This window comes from Dipodomys spectabilis, unplaced genomic scaffold (genome assembly GCF_019054845.1).
Source record: "Dipodomys spectabilis isolate Male_0828 unplaced genomic scaffold, ASM1905484v1 ptg000130l, whole genome shotgun sequence".
Lineage (NCBI taxonomy): Eukaryota > Metazoa > Chordata > Mammalia > Rodentia > Heteromyidae > Dipodomys > Dipodomys spectabilis.
In genome coordinates this window covers 2,024,529-2,043,474 of record NW_024870807.1, presented here as the reverse complement: position 1 = coordinate 2,043,474, position 18,946 = coordinate 2,024,529, and the positions used below count along the sequence as shown (strand labels likewise).

General features: G+C 41.7%; 2 protein-coding genes across 2 annotated transcripts in view; both read right to left on the bottom strand.

The window, feature by feature from the left end:
• Positions 1-485: 485 nt before the first annotated feature.
• Lpcat2 (lysophosphatidylcholine acyltransferase 2) overlaps positions 486-18,946 on the bottom strand; it is a 59,778-nt gene continuing 41,317 nt past the window's right edge. Inside the window, exons 12-14 of the mRNA XM_042689962.1 lie at positions 6,309-6,407; positions 3,652-3,787; positions 486-791 (exon numbers count right to left, since the gene is read on the bottom strand). Of these exons, the coding sequence (XP_042545896.1) occupies positions 607-791; positions 3,652-3,787; positions 6,309-6,407 (420 nt within the window). The 3' untranslated portion in view covers positions 486-606. The remainder of the gene's footprint in view (positions 792-3,651; positions 3,788-6,308; positions 6,408-18,946) is intronic.
• Positions 14,377-15,210, bottom strand: Capns2 (calpain small subunit 2). Its single transcript, XM_042689963.1, has one exon. The coding sequence runs from the start codon at positions 15,136-15,138 to the stop codon at positions 14,380-14,382; it is 759 nt and encodes a 252-aa protein (XP_042545897.1). The 5' UTR covers positions 15,139-15,210; the 3' UTR covers positions 14,377-14,379.

Genomic DNA, 18,946 nt, shown 5'->3' with positions numbered 1-18,946 from the left:
AAGGGGAGGAGAGGTAGAAAGAGACAGAGAAACACAGAGAGAGGTGTGGGAGGGAAATACATGAATGCAAAACCTCATCTATGACTGGAGCCCTCCTTTCTAGATCCAGTGATCCAAGAAATCAAAGTTTAAACGGAAAAGGAAATCTGTGGAAATAAAAAGAAAACGGAAATGTTTCTCTCAGATTCTTATTTTCCCAGAAAGGGAAAGGATTAGAGAAAAATAATAATATTATTGTGTTTTTTTAAAAGAAGAAAGCGAATTTAAAAGTATATTTTAAAACTCTTTACAGTGTCAATTAATGCTGACCAGTAAATAACAAAACCGAGGTATTCCTTTGGTTATGCCAATTAAATTAGAAATATCCATTAAGAAATAAGCAGCATTATCCTCAGTAGACCAATACAGCATTATAGCAAGTGGAAAAGGAATATGACCAAATATGTGCAAATTAATAAAAGCATTTTTAGTAAGAAAATCTATCATTTTTACAATAAAAGCTTTCCATTTTAGACATTATTGCTCAACAGACATTTCAAATATGATCAACAAATGCCTGCATAATTTCAAGCCCACACCATTGTGTTCTTCATGGCAATATGACTTTCAGTCATCCTTTTTGTCTGATGGACTTTCTTCATGGCTCTCAGGACTGACTTTATTACTTGGAATGGAAGGAGCAGGCTGGGCTTCATTTGGCAGTGAGAATACATGACATGTCTGAAGGTCTAAGTATGTTGTGAATATCTTAGCATATTCCGGATGTTTTAAGGCAAAACTTTTGAATTCCTCTAGAAGGAGAGAGAAAAAAATCAAATAAATTGGGATGAATCTACTTTGCTCATGATGCAGAATACCAAACATTCCTGAACATACAATTATTGTGCAATTCTGTCACTCAGCTCCAACATGGCTAGTGGGAATGTAAATTGTAAGCTCACTTTGGAAGATGGGTTTTGCATTCACTAGTCCAGGTGACAATATGCCTATTCCAGGGTTCCTAAATTCCATCATGAGGTATGTCACCTAGGATGATTTGTGCCTAGTGCGTTCTGGAAATCAAGTATGAGAATGATCATAGCAACATTATTCATAATAAACAAAAATGGAAGTCTGTCAGGAATAGATGAATGATGGGATGAAGGTTATACAAGTGTTCACCTTATAAAACTTCACTGTGGGGGCTGGGAAGGTGGCTCAGTGGCAGAGGGCTTGCCTTGCATGCATGAGGCCCTGGGTTCGATTCCCCAGCACCACATAAGCAAAAAAAGCCGGAAGTGGCACTGTGGCTTAAGTGGTAGAGTGGTAGCCTTGAGCTGAAAAGCTGAGGGACAGTGCCCATGCCGAGTTCAGGCCCCACAACCGGACCCCAAAACATCACTGTGCTATAGATTAAAATCTTAAGTCCATTTGATGTTTTTAGCAATAGCTGTCTATGATGGCTTTTAAAATTATTTTAGATCTTAACTCTGCTATAGAAAGACCCAGTCTTGAAAAATTGAGCTGGGGGGAGGAGGGTTGAGTGGGGAGCCTGGGAAGGGGCTCAGTGACTTGCATGCATGAGGCCATGAGTTTGATTCCTCAGCACTACATAAGCAGAAAAAGCCAGAAGTGGCACTGTGGCTCAAGTGGTAGAGCGCTAGCCTTGAGCTGAAGAGCTCAGTGACAGAGTTCAGGCTCTATGACTGGCAAAAATAAAAAATAAAAAAAAAATTGAGCCGGGGTTTATAGTCAATAATGGCTAAAATAGTGTACATATTAATCATATCACAAAGCCTCTGAGGAGTAGACTGCTTTACATCTCAAATGTTTTAGATCAAGAGAGGAGATGGGTATAGAAGGCTGATCAGTATCAGGACTGAATGCCAAGTCTCCAGTAAGCTGGTGTTCTAAATACAGGATGCTGTTCTCAATTCTGAAGTGTGTGTGTTCTCTTCTACAGTGCTATGTCTATATGGGAAAGAAGACTTCTGGGACACTTTTGCAAGACAACTGAGCATGAGAGTTGATCTAGTGAAACCAAGGACTTTTGTTTCAACACAGTGCTTTTTTCAAAAGCTCAACTATTTCAATGGAAAATAGTACTAAGTGATTTATAGCTAACCTTACTGTTACCAATTTAAGTATTTTTAAAAGAAATATGCTTTAAAATAAAAACCTTCTATCTTTCTCTTTTCAGAATACACAGAATGTTTCCCATTGGTGAGAGACCTTCAGTGGTATTAAAGGGCTTGAGTTCAAGCCCCAATACCAGCACAAACAAACAATACCCCACTAGATTGGCAGTGGAGGGGAATCGATAATGGGAGAGGGAGACGTTCTGTATATCTTGAAAAGAAAAGGGTTGAAGTTTTTTTTTCTTTTTTAAAAGCATACTTCTCTAAAAAATCACAGAAAGGCTAGCTACAAATCACTTAGTATTATTTTCCAATGAAATAGTTGCTCCAGTTTTTCACCATTTGGTAGTTGAAATAGAGTATTTATGAGGGGAAAATAGTCAGAGGAGAATTAGTACTCATGGATTTATCAAGAGTCATGCCAGTACAAACACTTCCCTATTTTATCCTGCCTGTTTTTTAACTAACTCAATTGGTTAAGGGCCCCAGGCACTTAATTATCTTAAAGACAATATTAGGCAGCCACAATGACAGTAATTAAAGACAGGGTTTACTGTCTGTTCTTCCCATTCCATGAAAGTTAACTGGCTAAAACCCTTTGAATGCCAAGAGGGACAACCCTTCAGTCAGAGGAGAAGGTTAGAGGATAAAACCAGCCTGGTTTCCTTGACGAAGTTGAAGCTAAGGGAGGAAGGAACCACCTAGCCCTCTCCCCTGTGCATGCATGGAAACTAAATCATCCTCCTTCAGCCCTAGGAAACTTGTTCAGAAGACCAAGGTCCACCAGTCACTAATGGATGGACTCAAGATGGCACCACAGGATTTTGTCGTAATGGCCTTCCTCCCAAGGGCTGTTAGGAGGTGGTGAATGTTAAAGCTTACCTACATGACTACAATAGAACAGATAAAAATGATTAGTTATTACTGCTGGTCCATAGCCGGCTGTAGCTTCAACCCAACTTGCTCAGTGCTACTCAATGTTGCCTGGCCACACCATCAGCAAATACAGGAGACAACGGTAACAACTATACAGGCTCTAAAGCCAAACTGTCTTGGATTTCTTTCTTATTTTGGACACAGGTCATGTCGCTCATTATATAGCCAAGGCTGGTCTCAAACCCTCATAAATCCTCCTGCCTTCTCCCCTGAATGCCATGATTACAATTATTTCCTACCATGCCTGGCCTCTGCCTTGGATTTTGAATCCTTGCTTACATTCTTTACCTGGATGATCATAGGAAAGTTAACTTCTTTGTACTCAATCAAATAATGAGTACCCTTCTTGAAAAAAAAGGAAATATGGGTTAAATAGGCTTGTTGCAAAGAGTAAGTAAGTTCATATATACAAAATGTTCAGAGGAGTGCTTCATGCTCAAGTCCTCAATAATTAGCTCCTACTGCCATATAACAATACTGTTAGCACCACCACCTTCATTATTGCTATTATTTGTACTATTTAAGAGAAACATTTCTGTGTTTCAATTCATCATCTGGATGCCCTCTGTGTAAACCAAGAGCCAAACTGCCTACTCACCATAGGAAATAGAATCCCCTTGGGCAATTTCCTTGAAGAGACCAGAGACATCAAGGTCAGGCACCCCAAGAGAAGCCTGCAGGATGGTGGTAAACTCTTCTTCCATTATGTAGCCATCCTCATCGACATCAAAGAGCTGAAAGGAAAGACAAAATAAATGTGAGCTCCCCAGAGCATAGGTGGTATTGAATGATCTTAGATAATAAACTCTTTCATAATTCTAATGTCTACTGTGACTGTGGCTATTTGTGTGTGTGTGTGTGAGAGAGAGAGAGAGAGGGAGGGAGGGAGAGAGAGAAATCCTGTCCTGTTATAGTTTAGTGGAAGAAAGAAATATGACTCTCAAGAGGGATATCAAGAGTGAGTACAAAGGATCATGGGAGGGGAACATAATGAATCTTGCCCCAAATGAGGCTTGAATAAGCTATTTGGGAGCCTTCCTAGGGGAGCAGGGAACAGGTTGTGAGTTCTGAGAAGTCTCCTCAGCCCACTCCCTGGCCTCCCAACTAATTCCACTAAGGCACATGAGTCTGTCCTGTCACTTGCAACTAAAAAATTGAAGTACAAACCTTCTACCTCTAAAGGTCACTATGAAGGTGAAATAAAAAATAATAGGAAGTTAAATAGGAAGTGCTGGTGGCTCATGCCTGTAATCCTAGCTACTCAGGAAGCTGAGATCTGAGGATTGCAGTTCAAAGCCAGCCTGGGCGGGAAAGTCTGTGAGATGCTTATCTCCAGTTAACCACCAGAAAATTGGAAGTGGCGCTGTGACTCAAATGATAGAGCACTAGTCGAGCTGAAGAGCTCAGGGACAGCACCCAGGCCCAGAGTTCAAGATCCACAACCAAAAAAAAAAAGGAGAAAAATGAGAGAAGGGGTAACAAGTATGACAAGAAATGTACTTATTACCTTATGTAACTGTAACCCCTCTATACATCACCTTGACAATAAAAAAAAATGAAGTGGTAGCCAAGAGAAGAATGTATAGAATCCTATATAGTATAAAACATTAAATAAAAATTAAACATATGCAAAAGTATTCCTAAAAATATAAAAGACAACCCAGAAAGCATAAAGCTTATATTGGTTAAAAATACCAATGATAGTTGGACATGGTAGTGCATGAATATAATTCAAGTGCCTGGAGAGGCTGAGGCAGGAGAGCCATATGTTTAAAGAAAGAATAACCCAGGCTATATAGTGAGATTTTTGTCTTATAAAAGAAAACCTTAATTAATTAATGAAGGAATGAACACAGAGCATGACCTTTGCCTTACTGGAAAAAACTGCTATTTATAGATGTAAGTCTTCCTTTCTCCTTGCCTCCCATCCATCCTCAAACCAAGGTCGAGGCTAGACAAAATTCTCACGACTTCTTTAAAAACAGTAATTACTGTGATGGAGGAGGGGCAAGTTTTCTATCAAGTCTTTCATTGGTAAACCAAAAAGTGACTATTTGCTTAGCTAAACTTATCATTACACATGCAAACCCAAAACAGAAATATAAATGTCTAGATTGGAATAAGTTAGCTATGTGTGTAATTTTAGGTTGTATGATGAGTAAGTCTATAAAAAATGAAGATTTGAAACTTCTGAAACATTTCTGGCCCTTGTTTTATGACTTTCTGCTAAACATCAACTAGGTGGGCTCTTTATAAGCCTAGCTAACTCTGCTTAAGCCAACAAGATAACAAGTAAACTTGCGACTCTCTTACTGATGACAAAACACAAAAATGTCCCTGATACTATCATTGGTGGACTCTAAGGCAGGCAGGAGAAAGAACTCTGGACAAGAGAGGTCTCTAGAAAATGGAGAGAGATCACAGTGGTCTCCAAGACCATCAGGAAGGGGTCAGAGTGGGAAGCAGGGAGAAAAAAGTCCTCAGCATCCAAGCGGGAGAAAGGCAAAGAGATCACGTGACTGCACAAGAGGCAGAAGAATAGCTTGCAAGACCAGCAGATGAAGCTTCTGTTTAACTGGAGATGATATCAGCTTGAAACTCATTTACATGGACCTACTCCCCTACTCCCCTACTTCACTTTGCAATGTAGTCTTCCTGTTCCTCTGTGCCCCTGTAGGTAAGGAATGTCATCTGAAGCAGCACGATGCCAACTCTCCCAGTCACCATTGCTGTGAAAACGCCCTGATACTCTGGGAAGATGACACAGGGTAAGAACTTGAGATGTTTAGGACAAGGGTTCACCTGACTGCCCCTCTCCCCTCAACAAAATAAATCCTATCAGCCCAATGACCTTCAAGGATCTCTGACACATGGAATGAGAAATGAAAGCCAGATCAGACTTTTCCAGAGAGTGAATTAGGGTGAAGAGCAACAACTGGTGTTTATTTATAAACCTGACTCCAGGGCTTCAGACATGAAGCCAAAAAAGAAATAATTTTTAAGCTAATTTGCTCAATCACCTGTTTGTCAATCTTGCCAGGCAGCTCCCATTTTTGTTTAAATGGATGCTTGTGGTGGTGTTTGATTTTTTTTAAATTCTCAATTTAATAATGGACTTAATCACATTATTCCTGTTCATGTCACAGCGGGTCTACACGCTCCTGTGACAGGTCCACTGGCTTTTCAGATAATACACTTAGAGTCAACATTTGTTGACAGAGATGACTGGGAATGGGCAAGTGGGTCTGACAATACCTTAAATGCCACCTGGATGATCTCCTCTGTGTTGGCAGGGTTGCACAGCACAGCCAGGCCAATCACATACTCTCGGAAGTCGATGCTGCCATCATTGTTCTGTGAAAGGAAAGGAGAAATCAATCAGGAAAGCTGATGGTTAGGTCACTTTTAGCACACCACAAGGTGAGATACAAAGTATACTCAAAGCTCCACGCCCAGCACTGAACCTGTTGGGGAAAAGTTCTTACTGGTACAGAACAGCAAGCCAGGGGCCCGCCCTGGCTTGATGGAGAAGGAAGAGCGATATCTCTCCTTTTTAACAAATAACTAAACATCCTATCACTGAGGCCATTTAAAGTGGATCTTCACACACAGAGTGGGTTCTTGAGCTCAGCCTCCTCTGGGAGGCAGGATCTAAGACTTTCTTCCGCAGGGGGATCAAAACACTCACTCTAGCATTAAAGTGGTTCTGTTAGCACAGCCAACACCATGAAAGAGTCATGAGGAGTTTCTGAACAACCTTCCACTCACAGAATAGACAGGAAAGGAGAAAGGGCCAGTGGAGGCATTCATTCCAAGTTAATTCTTTTTGCTTCTGGCTTAAGATGCAGTCATCCAGGTTAGGTGGACAAAACTTGGGCAAGTACAGGAGCTCCTTGAAGGCATCAGGACCCAGAACATTCTGAACTTTATTTTAACTTTAATTATTTTTTAGATAGAGTTTCACTTGTGTCTGAGACTGACAGCAATCCTATTTACTGAGATCTCACACACTCACACACACACACATGCATCTGACACATTTATATGTGTGTGTGTGTGTGTGTGTGTGTGTGTGTGTGTGTGTGTGTGTGTGTGTGTGTGTATACCACCATGCCAGGCTTTTGATTGGTTAAGGAAGAGTACCACTTTTTCCCCAGGCCTGGTCTTGAACTGTGATCTTTCTATATCTGCTTCTAGAATAGCTGGGATTTTAAGTATGAGCCACCTACCACATCCAGCCTGAACTTTTAAGCCAAGGAAAATGAAGCATAGGAGTTTGTGCAACACAGGAGGCATTTCCTAATTGTACCATAAAAAAAGGATTTCTTGCACACTAATTATTCATCTAGACAGGAATACTGAAAGAATGCAAGAATAAGAAGTAGAGAGATGGACAGACAGAAGAGAGAAGAGAGAGATGTGGAAAAAGAGATGGAAACAGAGAGAAAGGAAAAGAGAAAGAATGCGTGTGAGGGAGAACAGAAGGAAGAGAGAGCAGAACTAAAAAGAGAAAGGAAAAAGTGCAGGAGAGAGCAAGAGGAGAGGGGAAGAAAAGAGGAAAAGAAAAGAGGAGGAGGGAAAGGAGACCATTGTAAACCAGCACAATGATTAGAAACTCAGATGTGAGAAGCATTTTGGCAGCAAATCTTTAAGGAATGAATTTCCAGATAAACCGTGAGCTAGTAACCACAAAGTGAATGCAATACATAAATTCTTAATGTGTCAATTTAACAAACCATGTTTGGCATCAACAAGAGCATGAAACCCCAAGTAGGATTAAGCAGCGATGCTTCCTTCCACCGAGGCTCCCTTCCAGGTAAGGACAGCATTCTTCACTTGGCTGTGCTTCCCATACCTAGCACATAGACACCTAGCACACAGCCTTTCTCTCATCATCCTTATCCACCATTCTTGACTCACAGATCCTTACTTTAAATATCTCTTTTAAACACCATGGCAATCATTCCTCACTGGGGTGTCATGGGTAAACTTGGGAAAGAGAGGTGCAGTCTGGGGGGCTCTTAATGTACTGTTTATATGCATGTTATTGGTGCATGATATGTACTGGGGTCTGAACTCAGCCTCACTTTGCTAGGCAGAGGTTCCATCACTTGAGCCATGTCTACAACCTTTGCTTTTGCTATTTTTCAGGTAGGGCCTTGGTTCTTTATTAGGGGGTGGGGATGGGCTGGCCTCAAATCACAATCTTCCACATCTCTGCCTCCTGAGCTGGTGAGATTACAGGTATAAACCACCAGGTTTGGCCCAGGATATTCACTTTTTAAGAGAAAAAAAATTGGTAGTTTTCATAAGCCTTTCAAATAATAAAGATTCAATAAAAAAAATCATGAATCACTTTCACCATATTACTTTACCTTCCTGGAGGGAGGAAATGAAAAGGAATAATAGTTTAATTTCACCTTTCCACCAGAGAAAATAGAAATGAAGATTTCAAGATTTCCCTAAAGCAGCAAGTTTTATTCCCAAGATTAAAAACTCAGGTCATCTGATTCCATCATTGTCTTGAAACTAGCCTGTAAGACAGTGTTTCCTGCTTCCTTTAATCAACTTTATGGAGGTGTAATTCATTTATTTATTTATTTTTTGGTCGGTCGTGGGGCTTGAACTCTAGGCCTGGGCGCTGTCCCTCAGCTCTTCAGCTCAAGGCGAGCGCTCTACCACTTGAGCTACAGCGCCACTTCTGGTTTTCTGGTGGTTTATTGGAGATAGGAGTCTCACAGTCTCTCCTACCCAGGCTGGCTTTGAACCGTGATCCTCAGATCTCAGCCTCCTGAGTAGCTAGGATTACAGGCGTGAGCCACCAGCGCTCGGCTTGGAGGTGTAATTTATATTCAGCAGGATGTCCCCTTCCATCTACAGTCTGACTGACTACTGGGTATACCAGGGAAAGCACCACCACCAGCTGCAGTCCATAGCCAAGAAGCCTCAGAGCAGAGAGGTGCTTAATGAAACATAGCTATGTTGTGCGACATAGACAAATTTCTTCTGTTTTTCATATTTGTGTGTGTGTATAGTAATAGGGCTTGAACTCAGGGCCTTGCACTTACTTACTGGCCAAGCACTCTACCAGCTGAGCCACACCTCCAAAGGTGTGGCTGTACCTGGCTTGTGCCTGGCCTGTCTTCCTCCCATCTATACCTCCTGAAGAGTTGGGATTCGTAAGTATGTACCACCAGACTCGGCTTATTTAAAGATAGAGTCCTACTAACTTATTTAGCTCAGGCTGGCCTCAAACCTAACCTTGATCTTCTCATTTCTGCTTCTGAGATAACTGGAATTGCCTACGTGGGCCACCATACCCCCACGGCAATTGGCCTTTTCCACTAAGAAATCTTAAATAGGAGTTCTAAAGAACTGATCTAAAAATGATGTGTGGACTCTAAAGTTACAATGACTGATTGGATGATTGGGAACCCTCCTTTGATTTTAGGTTGTGTCTTGCTTGTGAGACATCCAATGTTACCTATACCACCAAACCATCATAACTCATCATCATAACTCTATCTAGAGAAATGGAAGCAAGGAATTGCTTAGAGCCTTGTTGTAGATCCATGCCGTGAGCCTCAGTCCTTTCCCAGTGGTCAGCAGGGTCAGAAAAGAATGGCTGTGTGGGGCCATGGTGAATCCATGGCCTCCAGCATCTGTCAATCACTCAGCGAGATCACACTGGCTTCCAAGGTCAGAAGGAAGTTCTAGGTCACTTGTTCAAACACTGTCTGCTGGAAATGTCAGGAGGAATTCTCAGGTGCCAGTCTTCCGGAGCTGTTCCACAGGAGGATTTATTCATCATTTTTCATTTGGATTCAGATACTCTGTGTTTTAAGTCTAACAACATTTCAGGATATTATTTCTCAATATTGAACTCTCCAGTATAGGGACTCTTTCTCTTTTATGTTATCTCTGGTATAATATTATCTTTGCAGCTGGAAGATAATCAGCATTCTCCAAATCATTTTGAAAATGTTTACATCAAACAGAATTTGCTTGTCATCAGTCCACAACAAAAGACTCTTTGTCTTTGAAGACATTACAAATCCAATCAATCTTCAGTCATCCAAAAGTCAGGGAAGAAGTATTCTGTCCGCTTGTGTATTCTGATTAAGAGTTTATTTGTACTCATGTGCCTCAGAATATTGCCAGTTTTCTTGGGATTTAAGCTGTTTTAATATACTTGGCATTAAGTAAGTTCTTTCCTTTGTTTTTGTTCTTGTTTTTGGCAATACTAGGTTTTGAACTTGACCTGTGCTTACTAAGGAAGCACTCTACCATCTTAGCCATGCCTCCAACAAGGAAACATTTTGGAAAGCAAATTCTGAACGTTCAAGTTTGATGCATATTAAATATTAATACAAATGTTTAGTGGGGGGGGTGCCCGCACGCTTGCCAGTACTGGGGCTTGAACTCAGGTCTATATGTTCTTCAGGTCTACCAGCTCTTTAGGCTGGTTTTCTACCACTTGAACCATGCCTCTCCTTGAGGATTTTGCTAATTGGAGATGGAATTCCTTGGAGTATTCTGCTTGGGTTAGCTTTGAGCCTTGATCCTCGGATCTCAGTCTCCTGAGTGGCTAGGACTGTGGACAACTAGCCATTGGCACCTGGCTTTACAAGTATGTTTTAAGTGCTACTCCCCCAGATCTGGGCAGTCATACAATCCTACTATTTTTGAAAACACATGTGCTACTCAAAAATTCTTTAAAGCTGCCCTTGTAAATGATACTCAAATTTTGAATGTCTTTGTAAGTTGGCTACTCTTAGATGAAGCAAATATTTTCTTTTCCTGCGTTACTCAGGTGATAGAACTTAGTAGATTATATGAAGATAAACTTAGTTCCCAAAATTCTATGGGCTATTCTGAAATGTACAAGTGTGAGTGATATACCTTCACATATTTTATGAGGTTTAATTTATTCCACTGACTATATTTTTAGTGACAGAGATTCAACAAAGATCTTCATCTTAGACTATAAATAATTTTCCATACAGAGCTGTATACATTTTAAAAAGTTGTTGATTAACACTTCCAGTGACACTACAAATGTACTTTAAAAACATGAAATACTGAAGGACAATGAAGACATTTAACCAGGAGCTGGGTTCCTGGTTCTACACAATGCCAAAGATTCATCTACTTGGAGAAATCTAGACTGAGTGAATTTTCTACTATCCACTTCAGTAACTGAGGGTCTCAATTACAAACCCAAGGATACCAGGTAAGAACCGTGCATCTGCTCAGCATACTCTTCCACACACACACACTGGGAGAGTCATAGAAGCAGGTATTCCTCACCTTGAGAAATGGAGGAAACACTTCATACCATTCCTGGTGTGAGAGGATTGTTTTTCCTTTAATAAAACATTTGCAGTGTATTTGTTGCACACTGCCATTCCAACAACCATAAAGTGGAAAAGTTACATTATGAAGTTAACATTCTAACTCCTTTAAAAAAAACATCTTGGCAGCTTTCTCCCTTTCCTGGCTATTCTTCTACACCTATCTACGCCTATCAAGATTCTTGGATTTATTCTCTAACAGGGCAGCTGATATTAATGCATGCTCGCTGTCACCATCATAGGGTTATATAACCACACCTTGTCTAAGGAGCTTTCCAGACCAAGTGAAGTCACAAGTCCCCTGAGGAAAGTGGATGTGTTTTGTGTGCTTGCTTCACCTGAGAATTACAGGCCTATGGTGTTTCATAAATGTTCTGTGATGGCGATGGCAGGAAACACAGCAGCCTATGACAACCTCTCCCAATTTCACCTCGGATTTCTAACAGACCCTCAGAGATTCCCAACATGCAATTGCATCATTCCCACAGGTCACAACCTTCTTCTAAAGGAGTCCAAGAGGAAAGAAGAATTTATCTTGAAATTCAGGAAGATTCTTCAAAGTAGCCCGGAGCAGAGAACCCATACACACACACACACACACACACACACACACACACACACACACACACACACACGTGTGTGTGTGCATATATATATATATATATCATGTACACACATGTATACACATATACATATGCATGTATACATATATGTGTGTATATGTATGTATGTGTGTATGTACACACACACACACACACACACACACACACACACATACACACATCAGCAGAAGAGATGGAAACCAATTAATTAGTGGGTAGCTAGTTTCAGTGCAGGCTCTCCTGCTGAGTCTATTCATTTGGGGATCCTGGATCAACACTGCAAAACTAGGCCTGAAGTGGTGGTTGAAGTAGTCTGCATGTATGAAAAGAGAACAATTAAACCTGTTGTAATTACATTAAGAAGGTCGGGACAGGAGTGGAGGGGAAGAAGGGTGATGGGGATGAAAACAACTAACGTATGCTAATAAAAGAAATGATAACATCATACCAAGGGCTTTACCCAAGAAAGGTATGACCACTCCTGACTTCTTCCTGAACACTGCCGTGCGACCTCTCCTGCAGGGCCTCAGGTATGGCAGAGACAGGTCTGAAAGTTCTGGGTAGACAGCAGGGATGGGAAGGGTCATGGTATGAACTTGCAATCTCCAGGGTAGCTTAGGAACAGTCCTCTCTGTGCTCTCCTGCTGAAGAGGCTTCTTTTGCGTGGGACATGGTTACTAGTTTGCTCAAAAAATTCTCCCATGGAAGTAGCACTGTGGCTTAAGTGGTAGAATGCTAGCCTTGAGCTGAAGAGCTGAGGGACAGCACCCAGGCCTGGAGTTCAAGTCCCACAACTGACAAAACAAACGAACAAAGAAAATTCTCCTAGTTGGGCATCGGTGGCTCATGCCTGTAATCCTAGCTACTCAGGAACTGAGATCTGAGGATCACAGTTCAAAGCCAGCCCAAGCAGGAAAGTCCATGAGATGCTTTTTTTTTTTTTTTGGGGGGGGGGGGTCCGGTCGTGGGACCTGAACTCTGGGCCTGGGCACTGTCCCTCAGCTCTTCAGTTCAAGGCTAGCGCTCTACCACTTGAGTCACAGCGCCAGTTCTGGGTTTTTTCTTTTTTGCTTATGTGGTGCTGAGGAATAGAACCCAGGGCCTCAGGCATGCAAGCAAGCACTCTACCACTGAGCCAACTTTCCAGCCCCCGTGAGACTCATCTCCAATAACAACACCAGAAAACAGGAAGTGGCACTGTGGCTCCAGTGGTAGAGTGCTAGCCTTGAGCTGAAATGCTGAGGGACAGTGCCCAGGCCCAGAGTTCAAGATCCATGACTAACAAAAATAAATCAAAAAACAAAAATTCTCCCAATGATTCTGACTTGCAGCCAGGGCAGAGAAGAGTCAGTGCTATTTGTTTTCTAGGTTGGGCTATATTCCATTGAACTTATTATTATTTATATGTTTTTCTTTGTTTGCTTTCCCTGTCTACAGTTTCCAAAGATAAGCGCAAGAACGTTCCTTGCTCTGAGGTAGGGCAAGACATGACAAGAACTGGCCAGTGTTAGCTGGGCAGGTGTGGATTTGTGTGAAGTAAGCGTAAGAGAGATCCTTCTGATTCGTTAAGGCTGTCAAAGGTGCTTTTCAACTAGGGATAGATCTCAGGATTCCTCAATAGCCCATTCTCTTCACAAATTTACCAAAACAAAACAAAACTCACACCAAACAGCCAAGTGTTGGTGTTGCTACAGAATGGAAGGAAGAATTCTAGAATTAGAGATAGCTGCTCTGTCATTTAAAGCATGCTCTCCTTATATGAAATTGCCTAACTTCATATTTCTGAACCTAAACCTATATATAGTAAAGTAGGATTCCTAGAGAGCACTTTTCATGTTTCTTTATAATGGAAAGACCAGATATGAAATTATGAAAAAAACAGACTTTGAACCTATACACAGACACAGACACAGACACAAACACAGAAACAGACACACACACACACACACACACACACACACACACACACACAAAGTGCTTTCTTGATTTATTCCAGGATTTAATTATTTTCAACAAGTTGTTATTAACAAATAACAATCATAATAGACTTCTAACTCTTTGGAATTCATTCACCAAACAAGCAACAACTTTTGAAAACCTATTCCATTTGAACTCCACCCCATACCTGCTCATTATATCTAGAAGTCACTACAAATTCAGTATCTTAAAAAGCTGATATACAAACCATGCGGGATAGTTTTCATGAAAAATGTGCTTTAATTAAGCCACAAAGCATTGCACATGCTCAGAACTGTGCAGGGCTATGAGCACTGGCTGTGCGTGAGGTGTCTACAATGTAGCCAGCAAGGCAGGGTAAGGCTTCGGGGAGCCCAGGCCTCCAGTGGTGGTCCTGATGGCTCAGCATTCCCTTTAGGAATACATGGTGAGCTGCAGCCACTCTCGGATGGATACTTGAATCAGTCCATCTGCGTCTCTATCCAGAGATTTGAAGGCACGAAACATGGCATCCAAGCGGACCAGGCAGCTGATGAAGTTGTTAAAGTCCATCCTCCCCTCCTCGTCAGCATAGCGGCGGATGATCATTTGGTAAAGCTGTTCATTTAGCTGGAAGCCCGCTGCCTGCAGAGCCCCCCGCAGCTGAGCACTTCCCAGGTAGCCGGAACCGTCCCGATGGTACTGTTTATAGACACACTGCCATTTCTTGATGTTGTTCCACAGGTACTTAAACTCTTCGAAGCCCAGCTTCCCCGTGGTGTCACTGTCCATGACAGATACGATGCTCCGGCAGGTGTCAAGGCTAAAGCCGTCAGTCTTCAGATCCTTGTGCTTGGCCAGGACTTTGTTGAGGATGTGCATCAGGTCAGTGGCACCCACCTCCATGTCTGGTCCAGCCAGCTGGGCAAACTGGTGCCGGAACCACCTGACTTCCTCACTTTCAGAGGCCTCCACATTGGTGAAATGCTGCCGGGTGGGAGGAGGCTCTGGGGTGTACTGAGCTGCCGTGGCCTCGCTGATAAGATTGACGATTCCTCCAATGATCCCTCCGATATTTCCCCCTGTTCCCGCTCCCCTTCCACCTCTTTGCTGACCACCTCCTCCAAGAAGGCCTCCCAGAGCTTCTCCAAGGCCTTGATTTGCCCCTTCCAAGATAGCCTTTGCCAGGAACATGCTTCCACTTTCAGAAGCAAGCGGAAAAGCTGCGGAAATCCTGCAGATGGGAGGAAAAGCACCGAAAGAGAGCGCAAGTAGCTTACTACAACAGAACTGGCTTTTCTGAACCTGCTAGGAAGGCACCACGCCCAGGACTGGATGGTTCATCCTGAAGTTGCCAGAATTCCACCAGGTCCTAGCACCTGCCACCTTTGAGAGCTTCAAACAAAAAATGTTTTCCACTCTTCCAGCTAAATACTCATAAAGGATCCCCTACAACACATTAGAATAACAGTTCCAATAGAGAATGCCAAACAATACATTTCTGAATGCCCTTGCTTTCTTCACTCTCTCAGCACCTCAACAATGATGACATGTGTTTTTCCAGCAGAAGAAGTATGACTCAAAGAAGTCAGAGGCTTCTTTGGTAAGAAATACTTATTGTCGAGGGTTGAACTGAAGAATTTACCTCTTCCTTTAGAAGAAGATTATTGAGATCTGATGATCTTAACACAAACTTGCAAGGAGGATTTTTAACTTGCAGGTCCTACCTTCAGAAAAAACATGAGTCTGTGGTTCTGCTCTGGGGTCCATGATCAGTATCATTTGACTATTTTCTTTTTTTTTTGGGAGGGGGGAGGGGGTTCAGTGGTGGGGCCTGAACTATGGGCCTGGGCGCTGTCCCTCAGCTCTTCAGCTCAAGGTTAGTGCTCTACCACTTGAGCCACAGCGCCACTTCTGGCTTTTTTCTTTTTCTTCTTTTTTGCTTATGTGGTGCTGAGGAATCGAACCCAGGGCCTCGTGCATACAAGGCAAGCACTCTACCACTGAGCCACCTTCCCAGCCCCCATTTGACTATTTTCTGAGGTGTAACTCTCATATACAACTCTCATATTTATAGCTCCAAGAATTTCATCAACAGAACACAAACCTGAAACCAGAAGCCCCCTGAGTGCTTCTTTCCAATTACTCCCTTCTCCCATGGACAATGGATGCCCCAACATCTAACACCACACATTAACTTTTTTCATCATAGGTAAATGAAATAGAATAAACACCTTTTTCCTGGTTTTTTAATTTAAAATATGAAAGGTTTTAAATGATGATAAAAATACATTAAGCCTGCAAATTTGTCATCTTAATTATTTGCATTATTGTGAAAGCATTGCACTACCATTTTCAGAACCTTTTCTTTCTTTTTTTTTTCTTGTTCTTTTTATTTATTTATTTTTTGGGGGGTTCGGTCGTGGGGCTTGAACTCTGGGCCTGGGCGCTGTCCCTCAGCTGTTCAGCTCAAGGCTAGTGCTCTAACCACTTGAGCCACAGCACCACTTCCGGCTTTTTTCTTTTTTGCTTATGTGGTGCTGAGGAATCGAACCCAGGGCCTCAAGCATGCAAAGCAAGCACTCTACCACTGAGCCACCTTCCCAGACCCTTCAGAACCTTTTCATCTTCCCAAACTGACACTGACAAGGGGAGCTAAAGGTTATCAAGTATTCAAGAGATGGTAAGCTGAGAGTCTATTTCTGGGGATGGTAGGAAATAGAAAGACATCAATAAAATGGAACCAGGGATGGGTGGGGTTTTGAATTGTATGTGACAGAGCTTGTCTTACCGCTTGTTGCACCACTACTGACAAGTGACATGTGAAGCCTAGAGGTATGAACTTACTTTGGAAACGGTATGATTCTAGAACTGAGCTAGTAGCTGGTAGAGTCCAGGGACACAGGAGCAATGTCCTGTCTCCTTATGCCATACACAGGGGTTTGTGTGACACTCTAATGACTGACTTTATTTCTCACAGGCACGATGAAATGATGCCTTTGAACACCCAAGGATGAATGTCTCCCTTAACCACATAGAAAAAGACTGACAAAGGGGCTGATTTTCCTTTTAGGCGATCACAAGGTGCCTTAGACAGATTTAAATCTATTCACCTAAGGCTGAGAGGAAATCACCAGGTTTCTGTTTTTGTAATATTGTTAATTAACTTGATGATACCATCCACCATCATAAACAATATACCTCCCTTTGCCCATCCCAAATATTCTTTGTCTGCAGTTGAAAAATCCAATTCCTCTAACATTTTGTCTATGAAGAAGGAGGGCATTTGGCTAACCATTTCTCATAAAAGACTAGTAATAGATTAACAAGCCTTTTACTCTCTAGACTAATCCCAATGGTTATTTTATCCAGACAGCCTTAACTGCTGTCTGGGAGAGAACTCTATTGTCCAGATGTGGAGAAAAAAGGTTGGGGAATAGGCCACAGAGAAGGAAAAAGTCCCATTTGAGGGAGGAGTTGATAAACATAAACAGTGAACAACAATGCAGGAATGTCATTGGCAACAATATTCTAACAGTGTAAAGCGTAAGCAATCTAAGTGTGAAATAATCATGACGAGAGATAAATATAATATGCTATCTCTAGATGAAGAATCACTACCCAGTAGCAAAATGCAGTAAATTACTAACACCTACTAAACGGATGAACGTCAAACATAATAAGCAAGACAGAAAGAAGAGACCATAGAACTCATTTATACTATACATCCAGAAAAAGAAATCTACTGAGACAAAACATAGATTAGTAGTTATCTAAGGCTGCAAGGTTAAGTAAGTGACAGAAAAACATAATTAATGATACAAATGATCTAAAGCTGACTGATAATAATAACTGTATACCTTGTTAAGTTCATCAGAGAAAGATGAGTGAGTTACAGATATGAGAAATGTACCTCAAAAAAGCTATTTTTAAAGCCAACAATGACAGCTTGTAGGGACAAGATTACCAAACTAGAAATTTTAGTCCTAATCCTGCGATGAACTAACTATCAATCGAGCTATCACTGCCTCTTGCGAACTGGACTGGCCGCTTCCCACAAAAATAAAGGACAGGCAATCTGATAGCAAAGGTCCTGTGAGTTCTGTATTCTGGGAGTTTAGACATCCGTGTGCCAGGAAAGAGTGACAGTAGCTCATTCTAAACAGGGAGCTCAGTTTCCTTCCTGTGCTTATGCCTTTCTACTATACATTAATTTAATTATCTACATCTTGAGTCTGGTTTCACACATTTTAAAGCTATGCTTACTTACCCTCACTTTGACAAACTGCCTGAAGTTCAACCTGTCAACTATGTGTGTTTCTTCCAAATAGAATTCCAAGGTAGTGGAAATGAACCTGATCTAGCTCAACACAAAAGGATCTACAAGTTCTCACAACTGTAGAGGGGGACTTTCATCTGACTGCAATCTGATCTGGACCAGACTTTTGTAATTCACTGGAGATTTTAACCATGTGATGTTTGATGAAATCAGAAGTCTTTCTAGAGTTCATATAGATGTATCCATTTTTTCTTACAACCCTGGGCTGTCACTCTGTCACAGGGGGCAAGTAAATTGTCAGAGAATCTGTTTCCTACAGAACCCTGTTCTTGACATCTTTTTGCTCTTGGAGGAGACCAGTAAGTACCCACTTGCAGTAGTAAAGAGATTAAGCTTGAATTGTTGCAGTCTCCTTTCCTCTATTTGCTTCCCAGGTACACATGCATTAAAAAGCCAAAAGGAAAGCATGTTCATTCCCATGTCCAGTAACTCTCAGTTTAATAACACTCTGACAGAAAACATTCTGATGGGCTAAATGCGGGAGAGCTAGGTCAACCTGAGAACTGAAGGAAGATACGCTCAGCCACACAGGACCACTACACTTTCAGGACAATTTGAATAGAAAAGCTGATCTGTCTCACCCAGAAAGTTACAGCCTTCATCTGCAAATCCTATCACAGAAACTACAGAAATTATAGAAACAGATCCTGATGAACTAGGAAA

Coding starts and splice junctions, on each gene's coding strand:
- Capns2 (XM_042689963.1), bottom strand. CDS start 15,138: ATGTTCCTGGCAAAGGCTATCTTGGAAGGGGCAAATCAAGGCCTTGGA.